At 44.6% G+C, this 13,254-nt stretch overlaps 1 protein-coding gene across 2 annotated transcripts in view; it reads left to right on the top strand.

The window, feature by feature from the left end:
- Positions 1-13,254, top strand: part of idua (alpha-L-iduronidase) — a 354,201-nt gene that overhangs the window by 304,627 nt on the left and 36,320 nt on the right. For both annotated transcript variants that reach the window (XM_072495758.1, XM_072495759.1), the window contains exons 10-12: positions 3,598-3,719; positions 5,789-5,914; positions 7,708-7,784. In XM_072495758.1, the coding sequence (XP_072351859.1) occupies positions 3,598-3,719; positions 5,789-5,914; positions 7,708-7,784 (325 nt within the window). The remainder of the gene's footprint in view (positions 1-3,597; positions 3,720-5,788; positions 5,915-7,707; positions 7,785-13,254) is intronic.

The raw sequence follows: 13,254 nt of genomic DNA, 5'->3' as shown, positions 1-13,254 counted from the left end.
GGAGAAATTGTTCCCATTGACAGAAAGGTCGAGAACCAGAGATTGCTGATTTAAAGTGAATAGCAAATGAAATAAAGGCAAGATCTGCAAAAACCTTTTTTGCACCGTGTGAATTTAGGGTCTGAAATGCACAGCCCGAGAATGTGGTGGAGGCAGGTTCAATCGTGGTTTTCAAATGAAATTGGAAAATTAGCTGGAGGAAAACATTACAGGGAGCATGTCTTTCTGAATTGCTCTTGCAGAGAGCCAGCAAGCACATACTGGCCAGACTGCCTCCTTCTGTAACCATTCGGGATCCAAACATCATACAGTGCCAACCAATTTCTATGATACTGGGGCTTAAAGATGCTGAAAGGTTACCTGAGAAATAAAAATAAAGTTAATGTGAGGTTTGCAGGTCTGTTGATATCATAATTCTTTGATAGCTGTAGTAACAAAGTCTGGAATTTTATTCCACTATCCAACCACAGGGACCAGAATGACAGATAGGCAGGGCATAAAAGTGGAAGGCATTGTGAGGGTGCTGTGCCTGTCATCTACCTGCTTTAACTGGAATTTAACCAGCAGCAGAGTCGGTGTTAGGCAATCCACCCAACCTCAGGGCTCCTGCATCCCTGCTGACCTTTTGCCAGCTGCAGGAGTTTCCCACAACATATGGCGAACCTAGTGGACTGGCTGTGGCCTTGGGGAAATAGGGACACGCTGTTTAGGAATCTGATGCACAACGGACGCTCCTGTCTACCAACAGTAATTGCTACCCCAGCTTGATCTCATTGTCCCGGCTCCTGATCATGGGCCCCCCATTCCCAAGCCAGGGCCTGCCTGACTAGCCCTGATGAATCCACCCCAATTACTTTGCAGTCCAGCCTGCTCAATAGCTGCTTGTGGAGAGCTAACTGCAATCCCATCAGTGGTCACCGCTTCCAATAACACTGCTGGCCATCTGATTCAACTCTGAGAGATTCAACTCTCAGGCTGCATCACAGCATGGTATGGCAACTGCTCTGTCCAAGATCGAAAAAACTGCAGAGAGTGGTGAACTCAGCCCAACGCATCACACAAGCTTGCCACCCCCACATTGATTCTGTATACACCTCCCGCTGCCTCAGGAAGGCAGACAGCATTATCAGAGACCCCTCCCACCCAGGCATTGCCTTCTTCCAGACCCTTCCATCAGGCAGAAGGTACAGAAGTCTGAAGACTCGCACATCCAGATATAGAAACAGCTTCTTCCCCACAGCTACAAGACTCCTCAATGACTCCCCCTCGAACTGATCTGTTCCCTGTAAGAACACTATTCACGACACCCTATGCTGCTCTTGTTCATGTATTTGCCTTGGTTGGCCCCTTGTTCTGCACTGTAACCAATCACTGTTTGTCAATGTACCATTTGTCAATGTTCTCTGTTGATTACTCTTTTGGCTACTATGTATGTACTGTGTACGATCCTTCAGCCGCAGAAAAATACTTTTCACTGTACTTCGGTACATGTGATAATAAATCAAATCAAATCAAATCAAGGTGGGACATCCTTCCACATGGGGCAGCCCTCATGCAGTTAGCAGCCTTACGACAATTAAACCTGGTCATTTACATCCTCGCTCTGCAGAGGCAGAATGGTCCCAACTTTTCAACTGAGGCCAGGGCCACCGACTCCACGAAAACATTTTGACCAATGTCTTCTGACAAATATCTTCTGACAAATATCCTAGGATTTATAGGATTGTAGGATCCTTATAGCCAGTAGGGAGGAGGTTTTCATATCATAAACTGGATGAATTAAAACCAATCAGTAACATATCTAAAGAATTTAAAAAGCTTTACAAATGACCAAAGAAACATTTAACGAGATACAGAGCAAATATATATCCCCTGAGAGTAAAAGGCCCAGCTTCACAAAAACAACAGCCTTTTACAACTGCAGAGGTTAGGGACCGCATAAAACTAAACAAAAGGGCTTACACAATTGCAAGACATAGCACAGATCCAGATGAATGGAATAGGTACCAGAATTAACAAAGGGTTACAAAGCAGTTTATAAGAGCTACTAAAAAGGATTATGAAAGGAAATGTGCAAGGGATGTCAAAAACAATAAGAAGAAATGTTATAGTTATATAAAGGGAAAGTGGGTGGTCAAGAGCAATGTATGCCCACTAAAAGCCGAAAATTGAGCTATTGTCAGTGATAATGCGGAGATGACAGACATGTTGAACAATTACTTTGCCTCCGTGTTTACAGTAGAAAAGTAGGATAATTTGCCAGAAATCCCCAAAAAATGAATAGTTGATAGAGGCTTGATACAGTTACGTAAGTACAGCATCTCTAACTAGGAGATTAATGGAGCGAAAGAGGGACAAATCCCCAGGACCTGAACACCTTGAAAATGTTTGGTCAATCAGGGAGAGCCAGCATGGATTTGTGAAGTAAAGGTCATACTTTACTAATCCTATTGATTTTTGAGAAGGTGACTAAGGTATGGATGTCATTTATAAGGACTACCAAAAGGCATTTGATTAAGTTCCACTCAAAGCCATAGAGTTGAGGGAAAATTATTGACATTGTTAGAAAGCTGATTGAGTGACAGGCGACAGAGTGGGGATAATGGGTAATTACTCAAATTGACCGAGGGTGACTGTTGGTGCCTCAATCATTCACACACTTCATTAATGACTTGGATGATGGCATAGAAAGTCATATATCCAAATTTGGGGTTGATGCAAAGTTAGGTGGCATTGTAGACAGCCGAGATAATAGTAGAACATTGCAAGGAGATATTAAGAGACTAGGAGAATGGGTAAAACTGTGGCAGATGGCATTTCATGTAAGCAAGTGTGACCAAAAAGGATAGAGCAGAGTATTTTCTAAATGTAAAGAGGTTAGGTGCAGTGGATGTCCAAAGAGACTTGGGAATTCAGGTGCATAGATCCTTAAAATGTCAGGCACAAGTGCAGAAAATAATCAAAAAAGCTAATGAAATCTAGCCTTTATTCTAGAGGATTGGATTATAAAGACACAGGGGTTATGCTGCAGCTATACAAAACCCTGGTTAGAACCCACTTGGAATGTGGTGAGCAGTTCTGGGCACCACACCTTAGGAAGGATAATTTGGCCTTGGAAGGAGTGCCACATAGGTTTACAAAAATGATACCCGGAATACAGGGAGAGATTACTCAAATTGATCGAATTGAGAAGGTTAAGAGGTTGATTGACGTATTCAAGATATTAACAGGGGAATGCTAGGAAGAACCTCTCCACTGAAAGGTGGAGGAATTTTCTCCCACAAACAGCAATTGAATCTAGATCAGTTAATTTTAAATCTTGAGATGGATAGATTTCTGTTAAGCAAAAATATTAAGGGATATGGGTCAAAGGCAGGTATATGGAGTTAGGTCACAGGTCAGCCATGATCTAATTGAATGGTGGGACACGCTCGAGGGGCTGAATGGCTCAAGGGGCCTACTCCTGTTCCTGTGTTCCTTACATTTTTTTCAAGGACAATTCTTCGAAACGTACTGTAACATCTAATAATACAGAATTTCTAAAATCCAGTAGAGTATAATGCTAATTGATTTCTGATCTGTTTAATCATTTTGTAGAACTTGTGTATGTCATTTACCATCTGGACAACAACAGCACAAATCCTTACTTGCAATGGAAGAATCTTAAAAGGCCAGATTTTCCAACGGTGGAACAGTTTCTTCTGATCAGAGAAATGGAGGTTTCACGTCATCTTGTATCTTACTATTCAATTATAACGTTAATTAATTTGCACAATTTAAACAATATAGAATTATACTTATGTTGAGCATTTCTGTGCACTACGGATTATTTGATATATTCAAATGCTAGATTTACATATAGAAAATATTTTCGGTAGATGGTGGAATTTGTGCACATTGAAAGCTCAAAGGAATATTCTGTGCTTAGTGAGTTTCATTTATTTTACAATTATTCACCCTCATTCTAATATATCTCTTGGAAGTCAAGGTTCAAAAATCCATAGCCCTCCTGGGCGAAATTCTCCGGTATCGGCGTGATGTCCGCCGACTGGTGCCCAAAACGGCGCAAATCAGTCGGGCATCGCGCCGCCCCAAAGGTGCGGAATGCTCCGCATCTTGGGGGGCCAAGCCCCAACCTTAAGGGGCTAGGCCCGTGCCGGACAAAATTCCGCCCTGCCAGCTGGCGGAAAAGGCCTTTGGTGCCCCGCCAGCTGGCACGGAAATGACATCTCCGGGCGGCGCGGGAGCGTTAGCGGCCGCTGACGGCATTCCCGCGCATGCGTAGTGGAGGGAGTCTCTTCCGCCTCCGCCATGGTGGAGACCGTGGCGAAGGCGGAAGGAAAAGAATGCCCCCACAGCACCGGCCCGCCCGCGGATCGGTAGGCCCCGATCGCGGGCCAGGCCACCGTGGGGGCACCCCCTGGGGCCAGATCGCCCCGCACCCCCCCCAGGACCCCGGAGCCCGCCTGCGCCGCCTTGTCCCGCTGGTAAGGTAGGTGGTTTAATCTACGCTGGCGGGACAGGCATTTTAGCAGCGGGACTTCGGCCCATCCGGGCCAGAGAATTGCGGGGGGGTGGCCCGCCAACCGGCGTGGCGCGAATCCCGCCCCCGCCGAATATCTGGTGCCGGAGAATTCGGCAACCGGCGGGGGCGGGATTCACGCCAGCCCCCGGCGATTCTCCAACCCGGTGGGGGGTCGGAGAATCTCGCCCGTTTCAATTTCACTGCAACTCTAGCCGAAGAACTAAAAAATACAGTTCCTGAAAAACAAGGACAGAACCTGCATGTGCCCATACAAGGGTATATATATATCAAGGAAGCAGGACCAGGGGTATGGACTACTGACACTGGGAGTTCCAACTCCTATTGTAACTTTGGAACTTGGTATGTCAAATGACAAGAGATATGCAAACCTCTTGCAGGATTGAAATAGGACTTCCAAGAGGATTCAGTCCTGTAAGTGGTTCTATGTTACAAAAAATGATGCAAGTTTGCCAGTAATCCAATAGGACTATTTCTATTTACTAAAGTATGATGTATTTTTTAAATTTAAAGTACCCAATTCTTTTTTTTATCAATTAAGGGGTAATTTAGCAAGGCCAATCCACCTATTGGCCCATATGGGTCAAAGGCAGGTGTTTGGAGTTAGGTCAAAGGTCAGCCATGATCTTATTGAATGGTGGGACAGGCTCGAGGGGCCGAATGGCTCAAGGGGCCTACTCCTGTTCCTGTGTTCCTTACATGTTTGGGTTGTGGGGATGAGACCCACGCAGACACAGGGAGAATGTGCAAACTCCACACGGACAGTGACCCAGGGCCGGGATTGAATCCGGGTCCTCGGTGCCGTGAGGCAGCAGGGCTAACCCACTGCGCCACTGTGCTGCCCAAATATGATGTAATATAAAGTCTTTTATAAAATCAATTTAGAATACCCAATTACTTTTTTCCAGTTAAGAGGCAATTTAGTGCGGCCAATCCACCTAACCTGCACATGTTTGGGTTGTAGGGGTGAAACCCATGCAAGCACGGGGAGAATGCTCAAATTCCACGCAGACAGTGACCTGGGGCCGGGATCGACCCAGGTCCTCAGCGCTGTAGGCAGCAGTGCTAACCACTGCGTCACCGTGCCGCCCTGATGCAATATAAAGTCTAATTCATGTTTGCATCCTTACATGAATATTCTGTATCTATATCGAGTTTTTTTGCTACCTTTTTCATATCTGTATCAGAATAGTATTTCAATATGCATTTCAGTGTTTTGAGGTAATTTGATTTTGTTTTAATTAGGATCCTGTGGTTAAGGGACCAATACCATTTCCTCCAGAAGGCAACCTCGTTCTGAAACTGCATCTTCCTATTCCCTCTGTGTATCTGTTGCATATCTGTGCAAAGCCTGAAAGGCCTCCAAACCAGGTTGTAATTTGAATTTTATAAATTCTTGTTGGACTAAAAATCTCAAGGATCGTGTTATGTAATTGAAAATTAATAGGGCATTAATGTTTTTCGTGCATGGACAGTGAAGAAATAGCTTAAATAATTAATTCCTGCAATTAATTTGAACAGCAATACAATCAAAGGGTTCAAATGGTTTAAGATCAATATCTATATTTGGTTGCTGGTACTAAAGTCAATAAGAAATGAAATTCCATTTTATAATATAGAAAATTATAAGTTTTCACTTTTTTTGCATCACTATGGAACTACTGTTTTGTGATATATTACCCGGGGCAACAATTTGATAATGTAGAAACAAGGGTACAAAGTTTCTGGGTTTGAGAGCCCAGGAACCCCAATTACTACCTAAGGACCAGGCATTCGAGGAGGAACCAAGTAATGCCAGGACTCTGCATCCTTTATGAGGAGAGACTGTGGAGACTGGGACTATACTCATTGCAATTTAGAAGAATGAGGAGGATCTTATAGAAACATATGAAATTAGGAAGGGAGTAATTAAGATAGAAGCAGAGAGGTTGTTTCCACTGGCGGGTGAAACTAGAACTAGGGGGCATAGCCCCAAAATAAGGGGGAGCAGATTTAGGACTGAGTTGAGGAGGAACTTCTTCACCCAAAGAGTTGTAAATCTGTGGAATTCCCTGCCCAGTGAAGCAGTTGAGGTTACTTTGTTGAATGTTTTTAAGGCAAAGAAAGATAGATTTTTGAAGAGTAAAGGAATTAAGGATTACAGTGAATGGATGGGTAAGTAGCACAGGGCTAAATCGCTGGCTTTGAAAGCAGACCAAGGCAGGCCAGCAGCACGGTTCAATTCCCGTAACAGCCTCCCCGACCAGGCGCCGGAATGTGGCGACTAGGGACTTTTCACAGTAACTTCATTTGAAGCCTACTTGAGACAATAAGCGATTTTCATTCATTTAATTTCATTCAAGTGGAGCTGAATCCACAGATAGATCAGCCGTGATTGAATGGCGGAGCAGGCACGAGGGGCCAAATGGCCTATTCCTACTTCTGGTTCTTATGTTCCTATACTGACTGTTCAAATCCTGGTTCCGGGAGATGTAACCAACTCTCTTGCTTCCTGTCTTTTCATTACATAAGGACATCCCTAAAGGGTTAAATTCAGTGGAGCCTGCCAGAGTGAGCATTGTGGTGGGTAGAATCAGGTGGGAGTACCCCTTTGTGACCTCCTTCTGTGCCCCTTCACCCCCTCACTGGTGAGTCCCTGGCGAAGGCCTCAGTCCTTTACCAGCAGCAACTAATGCTCCTAATGGCACTGCCATTAGTAGAAAGGCCAGCTATTGCGGTGGGACCTCCGACCTGTGGCCCTTGATCACATGGGATGCCCGACACTGCCCAGCTAAGTGCTTGATTTAATTTAAATGACATTAGGCCTCCCGACAGAAGCGTTGCGACCTCCAGCTGCTCTTCCAACTAGTGCGGGGATTTGTGGAGTTCAACCAACTTGCTGGAACCAAATCCTGCCCAATATTTTATAATTTTTTATTGAGGTATACCAGTATGTGTGATAGATTAAATTAATCTACTGAAAACCATTTTAACCAGTAATATATCCGTTAGCATGATTTGATATATATATCATGTGAATGGGAAAGCATACAACAGACTATTACCATTTTGGAAATCCTTTGTTGTTTAGATAATTCAACTGAGTTTTTGAAAAGTTTAGAAGTTACCAAAGAAGTGCAGCACATAACACTGTATTATAAATAGATTTCTAATTCTCTTTGCAGACTAGTGGTGTGAGCTTCATACCACTGACATTGGGGCAGGTGGCCATTACATGGAATGATCATTATGTAAATTCAAAGTAAGTATTTGATCATTGAAATTATCAAACAACCAACACGTTCAATATTAGGGGGAAAAATGAAGCACACATGGTTAAAGGCACAGCGGTTGTGTTGCTAACTTTTGGTTGGTTCTTAATTTGGCTCTATTTAATCACGTTTGCTCAAGAGTCGCCAGGTATCTTTCGACAACGCCACAAGGTTCAGAACCGAATACTGATCAATGACTCGATACACCAGTTAGTAAGTTCAAAAGCAATGCTCATTTATTTACACACAGTCAAATCTACTCATGCATAAACTCTACAAACTAAACTATCACTATTACTAAGGCCTATACTTCGCTTCGGGCGCCCACTCAGTCAGAGGAACAATGGCCGTTGCTCGGTTCTGAGGCTGCTGGGTTGAGCTGTTTACAGGGTAGCAACTAGGAGCGTCTATCTCGTAGCGTGCGTTAACTTGGAACTTACTTGGTCTGCTGTAGCTGCTAGGCTGGTCTCTCTCTTCGCTGAGAGCCAAAGCCAAAGGAGAAAGATTCTCCCTTGGGTGATGCCTCTTATGCTGCAAAGGGCTTCGCGCTCTTTTGAGCGGGCCTTGAACTTGGCCTCAACTAATTGGGTCTTTCCCAGTCATCGGTATCGATTTTCCTCCAATAGAGGGGTGGTTCCCTGATCGCTGGGCATGTCCTGGTGACTATCAGTCTGCTTTGTCTTAGCTTCTTCTGGCGCCGGGGAGTCTGTCCTAACATTGTGTATCTAAATGTTTCCCTTTTGTCCCCGGAGGTATGTAAATCGTTTGGTAGTTTCTGTCCTGTCTGAGCGTTTAAGGTTCTAATCAACAGATAGAGCTTGCATCTGCTTGTTTCTTAGCATTGTCCAATTTTCCCTGCAGTCTTTGCAAGTATCCATTTTGTAATCGGGACGTGGCCATCCCAGATGGCTACAGTTGCATGAACATGAAATTATTGAAGGACATAGAGTGGTGTAGTAGTGAGCAGTTGTTTTTCAGACTGGGGACAGTATACACTGGTGTTACAAAGGGCCAGTGTTCAGTCCACTTTTAGAGGTATATTAATAACCTGTATATCGAGGCATAATTTCAAAGTTTGTGGATGACATAAAGCTCCAAATCTTGGTAGAGACCAGTAAAGTTTTTATTTTTGTTTTGGAAATCCGAAAACCCAGGTATCTATTACATTAATGAAGTGACAAGGTTCACTGTTTAAAACAAAAGCATTTTACTACACGAAAATCAAATAACATGAATATAATAACTACACCCCATTTTAATTTATCATTTACATAAAAATATTAAAACTACAATGAACACAGTTACTTATATTCTAAACTGAACATCTTAACTCATATTTCCTTCTACACCCATGTGAAATACATCCCCAAAAACTCATGTAAGAAATTTATCATAAATTGGAAGATTTACCACTTGGTCTGAGCACTGTTTCAAAGATTTGTATCGGGGTTGAGGTTTCTTGGGCCACCCATTTACGTATAGTTCTAATGTTCTTTAACTTTGGAGGTTTGCAGCTAGAAATTCTCTCTCTTTCTCTCCTCAGCTTGGCTATCCCAGAAGTCCCAAATTAATATTAATAGAATTCTTCAGTCATCATGAGTTGAAACTCTGTTAGCCAGCACACACAGTTTCAACTGAATCCTGCTTCAAAGAAGTGTTCCCTATTGAAAGAGAATCACAACCAAGGAATGTAATCTGCCCTGTAATTACCTTTCTGTTAACCCTTTTTCTGTTGTTCATCTCCCAAGCAGCTTGGCTACATGATTAGTTCCTCAAAACCAGTTGCTTTTTTACAAGAAATCATATTAAAGGGACCATCACCCCAACATAAAACAGATTTTTCCCCAAAAGCACATGGCCAATCCAATTGTAAATAGTGAGAAAGATAGCAAGACTTCTGGGACAAGGAGCCAAATCATGGTAGATGAAATATAACATAGTATTGTGAAGTGATTAACTTTGGCTTACCTTCTTATTCTTACGCAGTCACCTCTGGTATCCCCCAATGATCTATTCTTGGTCCCTTCCTATTTCTCAAATCATCTAATCATTGCTTTTTGTGGGAACTTGTTGCATGAAAATTGGCAGCCACATTCCCTACTTTCAACAGTTACTGCTGTTGAAAAATACTTAATTCACTGTAAAGATATGAGGCTGGATTCTCTGTTTGGGAGACTACGTGCTGACGCCGGCGTGGGAATAGTGGCGTTTTACACCCAAAAAAAGGGCGCAAAACCTCCACCGATCCTCTGTCTGGTGGGGGGCTAGCAGGCACGCAGCATAGAACCCCCGGCTCTAGCTGCAGATACGGCTAGAGAATTGCCGGGTTCGTGGCCACTCATGCGCAAGGCGGCAGACTGCACCATGCTGCTTTTTGATCTTTCCCTTTGCCTGGCTGCCTAGGGCACCATTGGGCAGGCTGCTTTCTCGTGAATGGTGTACAGCTTGTTGACTGTTGTTGGAGCTGCACTCGTGCAGGCAAGTTTAGAGTATTCCATCACATTCCTGACTTATATCTAGTCAGGCGGTGATTTGCAGCAGAATCCTTAGCTTCAGACCTGGTCATGTAATCACAGTATTTTTATCGAGTCATACAGGACAGAAGAGGCTCTTCACTCCAGTCGGAGTCTGCTCTGACAAAACTACATTAAATCAACACTAATCCTACTTTCCAGCACGTGGCCCTTAGCCATGAATGCTATAACATTTCAAGTGCTCATCCACATATTTTTTTAAAGATTGTAAGGTTTCCCGCCTCTACTACCCTCCCAGGCAGTGCATTCCAGAGTCCCACTGCCCCCTGGGTGAAAAGGTTTACCTCAAATCCCCTCTAAACCTCCTGTCCCTCACCTTACCATTATGTCCCCTGATATTGACCCTTCAACTAAGGTGCTTCCTATCCAGGCTGTCCATATCCCTCATAATCCTACACACCTCAATCAGGTCCCCCCTCAGCCTTCTCTGCTCTAAAGAAAACAACCAAAACCTATTCTTTTCATGGCTCAAATGCTCCATCGCAGGCAACATCCTGGTGAATCTCCTCTGCACCCTCTCCAGTGCAATCACATCCTATAGTAAGGCGACTAGAACTGCATTCAGTATTCCAGCTGTGGCCTACCCAAAGTTTTGTTTAGCGCCAACATAACCTCCCTGCTCTTATAATCTATGCCATGATTGATAAAGGCAAGTGTTAAACTATCCTGTTAACCTGTCCTGCCACCTTCAGGGATCTGTGGACAAGCATCTGAAGATCCCTCTGCCCTTCTGAGCTTCCTAATGTTCTGCCATTCGTTGAGTGCTCCCTTGTCTTGTTACTCCTTTCAAATATATCACCTCGCACTTTTCAGGGTTAAATTCCACCTGCCACTGGTCTGCCCACCTGACCAACCCTGCATCCTAAGACCTACTTCGTCACTATTGACTACCCTGCCACTCTTTTTGTCATCCGCAAACTTACTTACCTCCCCCCCCCCCCCCCCCCCCCCCCCCCACAATCTCATCTATATCGTTTATATCACAAACAGTACGGGACTTAACACTGATCTCTGTGGTTTGCCACTGGACACCAGCCTCCCTAATATATTGGTAGAATATCTTGGGATTCTACCTAATCTTACCCACCAGTGCATTTTCATGCCCCCTCTTTGTTAAGTTACCTTCTGCACTTTCTAAACTCCACTAAGGCTTCTGCTGATTTGTACCTGCTAATAGCCTTTCTTTTCTTTCTTATTCAGTCACTGAATATTCCTATTCAACCAGGGTTCGATGGGCTTGTTGCTCCTACATTTCACCTTGAAGTGAACTTGCTGGACCTTACTGTCCCCAATTCCTTTTTGAATGCCCCCCGCTGCTCTTCTGATTTTTCCACAAGATGCTGCTCCCAGTCTACTTTGGCCAGATCCTGCCTTATTTTAATCAAATTTGCCTTTCCAAAGCTTTTTTTGCGGACCATCTTTTTCCTTTTTCATTACAAACTTAAATTGTACTGTTTTTTAAAATTAAATATTTTTATTCCCCTCCTTTTTCAATAAACAACAATCAGTAACGAATGCAATGTCAATCCCCACATCACTAACAACGATCCCATCCTCCCACCAAACCCCCAAACATTAGTCTGCATGTTAACATAAACAAATTACAAAAAGGAATCAGAAATCACCTATAGTCACCATTAACACATACAGTCCCCAACCCTCCCAGCTCCCCCCCTAATGTAATCCAATTCTCTAAAGTGCATAATGAATAACGCCCATAATGAATCCTTCCCCTCAGTTAAAATTTGACCTTCTCAAGAGTCAAGAATTCCTGCAGGTCCCCCCGCCATGCCAGGGCACAGGGTGGAGAGGTTGATCTCCAACCTAACAGGATCCACCTCCAGGCAATGAACGAGGTGAAGGCTACAACATTTGCCTCCACACCCATTTCCAACCCCAGCTGGCCCGACAACTCGTATATGGACTTCCGAGGGTCCAGTTTCGCGTGCACCACTTTAGAGAATACCCTAAAAACCTCCTTCCGGTAATCCTCCAGCTTTGGGTCAGGACCAAAACATATGAACGTGGTTTGCGGCACCCCCCCCCCCCCCCCGCAACGTTCACACACATCTTCTACCCCCTCAAAGAGCCAGCTCATCCTGGCCCTTGTAAGGTGTGCTTTATATACCATCTTCAGCTATATCAGCCCCAACCTCACACACGAGGTGGAGGCGTTCATCCTCCGGAGCACCTCGCACCAGAACCCCTCCTCCATACCCTCTCCCAACTTTTCTCTCACTTTGCCTTGATCCCTTCCAGCGGTGCCTTCTCCTCTTCTTCCAAAATAACCGCCGTACTACCCCCTTCTTCTGTCCCCCTGTCGTCAGCATCTCCTCCAGCAATGTGGAAGCCGGCTCTATTGGAAGCTCTGTATCTGCTTTCTGGCAAAGTCTCGAACCTGAATGTATCTAAATATTTCCCCCTGCTCCAGCCCATACTTCGCTCCCAGCTCCTTCAATCCTGCAAACCGACCCCCCCCCCCCAAGAAACAAATCTTTTAGTGTCCTAATTCCTTTCTCCTCCCATTTCCAAAAATTTCCATCCGACTTCCCTGGCTCAAATCTATGGTTCCCCCGAATCGGCATTTCCCTTGACCCTGCCCCCAACCCAAAGTGCTGGCGAAACTGCCTCCAAATTCTCAACGAAGCTATTACTACCGGACTCTCTGAGTATAGCCCCGTGGCCGTCGAGTGCGGCGCTGTCGCTAGCGCCTTCAATCCCGACCCCCTACCCAAACTTTCCTCCATTCTGACCCATTGGGAGTCAACCCCTCTGACCCAGCTCCCTACCTTCTCCACATTCGCCGCTGTGATGAATGATATCTGTATACACATGTACCTTTAATGCGTAGGCCCCTTTAAGATCGGGTTTGAAACCCTGGGGGACTCCACCTCTGGCTCCGCCCCCAGGGAACTGTATGTAAAGT

This window comes from Scyliorhinus torazame, chromosome 3 (genome assembly GCF_047496885.1).
Source record: "Scyliorhinus torazame isolate Kashiwa2021f chromosome 3, sScyTor2.1, whole genome shotgun sequence".
Classification (NCBI taxonomy): Eukaryota; Metazoa; Chordata; class Chondrichthyes; order Carcharhiniformes; family Scyliorhinidae; genus Scyliorhinus; species Scyliorhinus torazame.
This window is presented reverse-complemented; position numbering and strand designations above follow the sequence as displayed.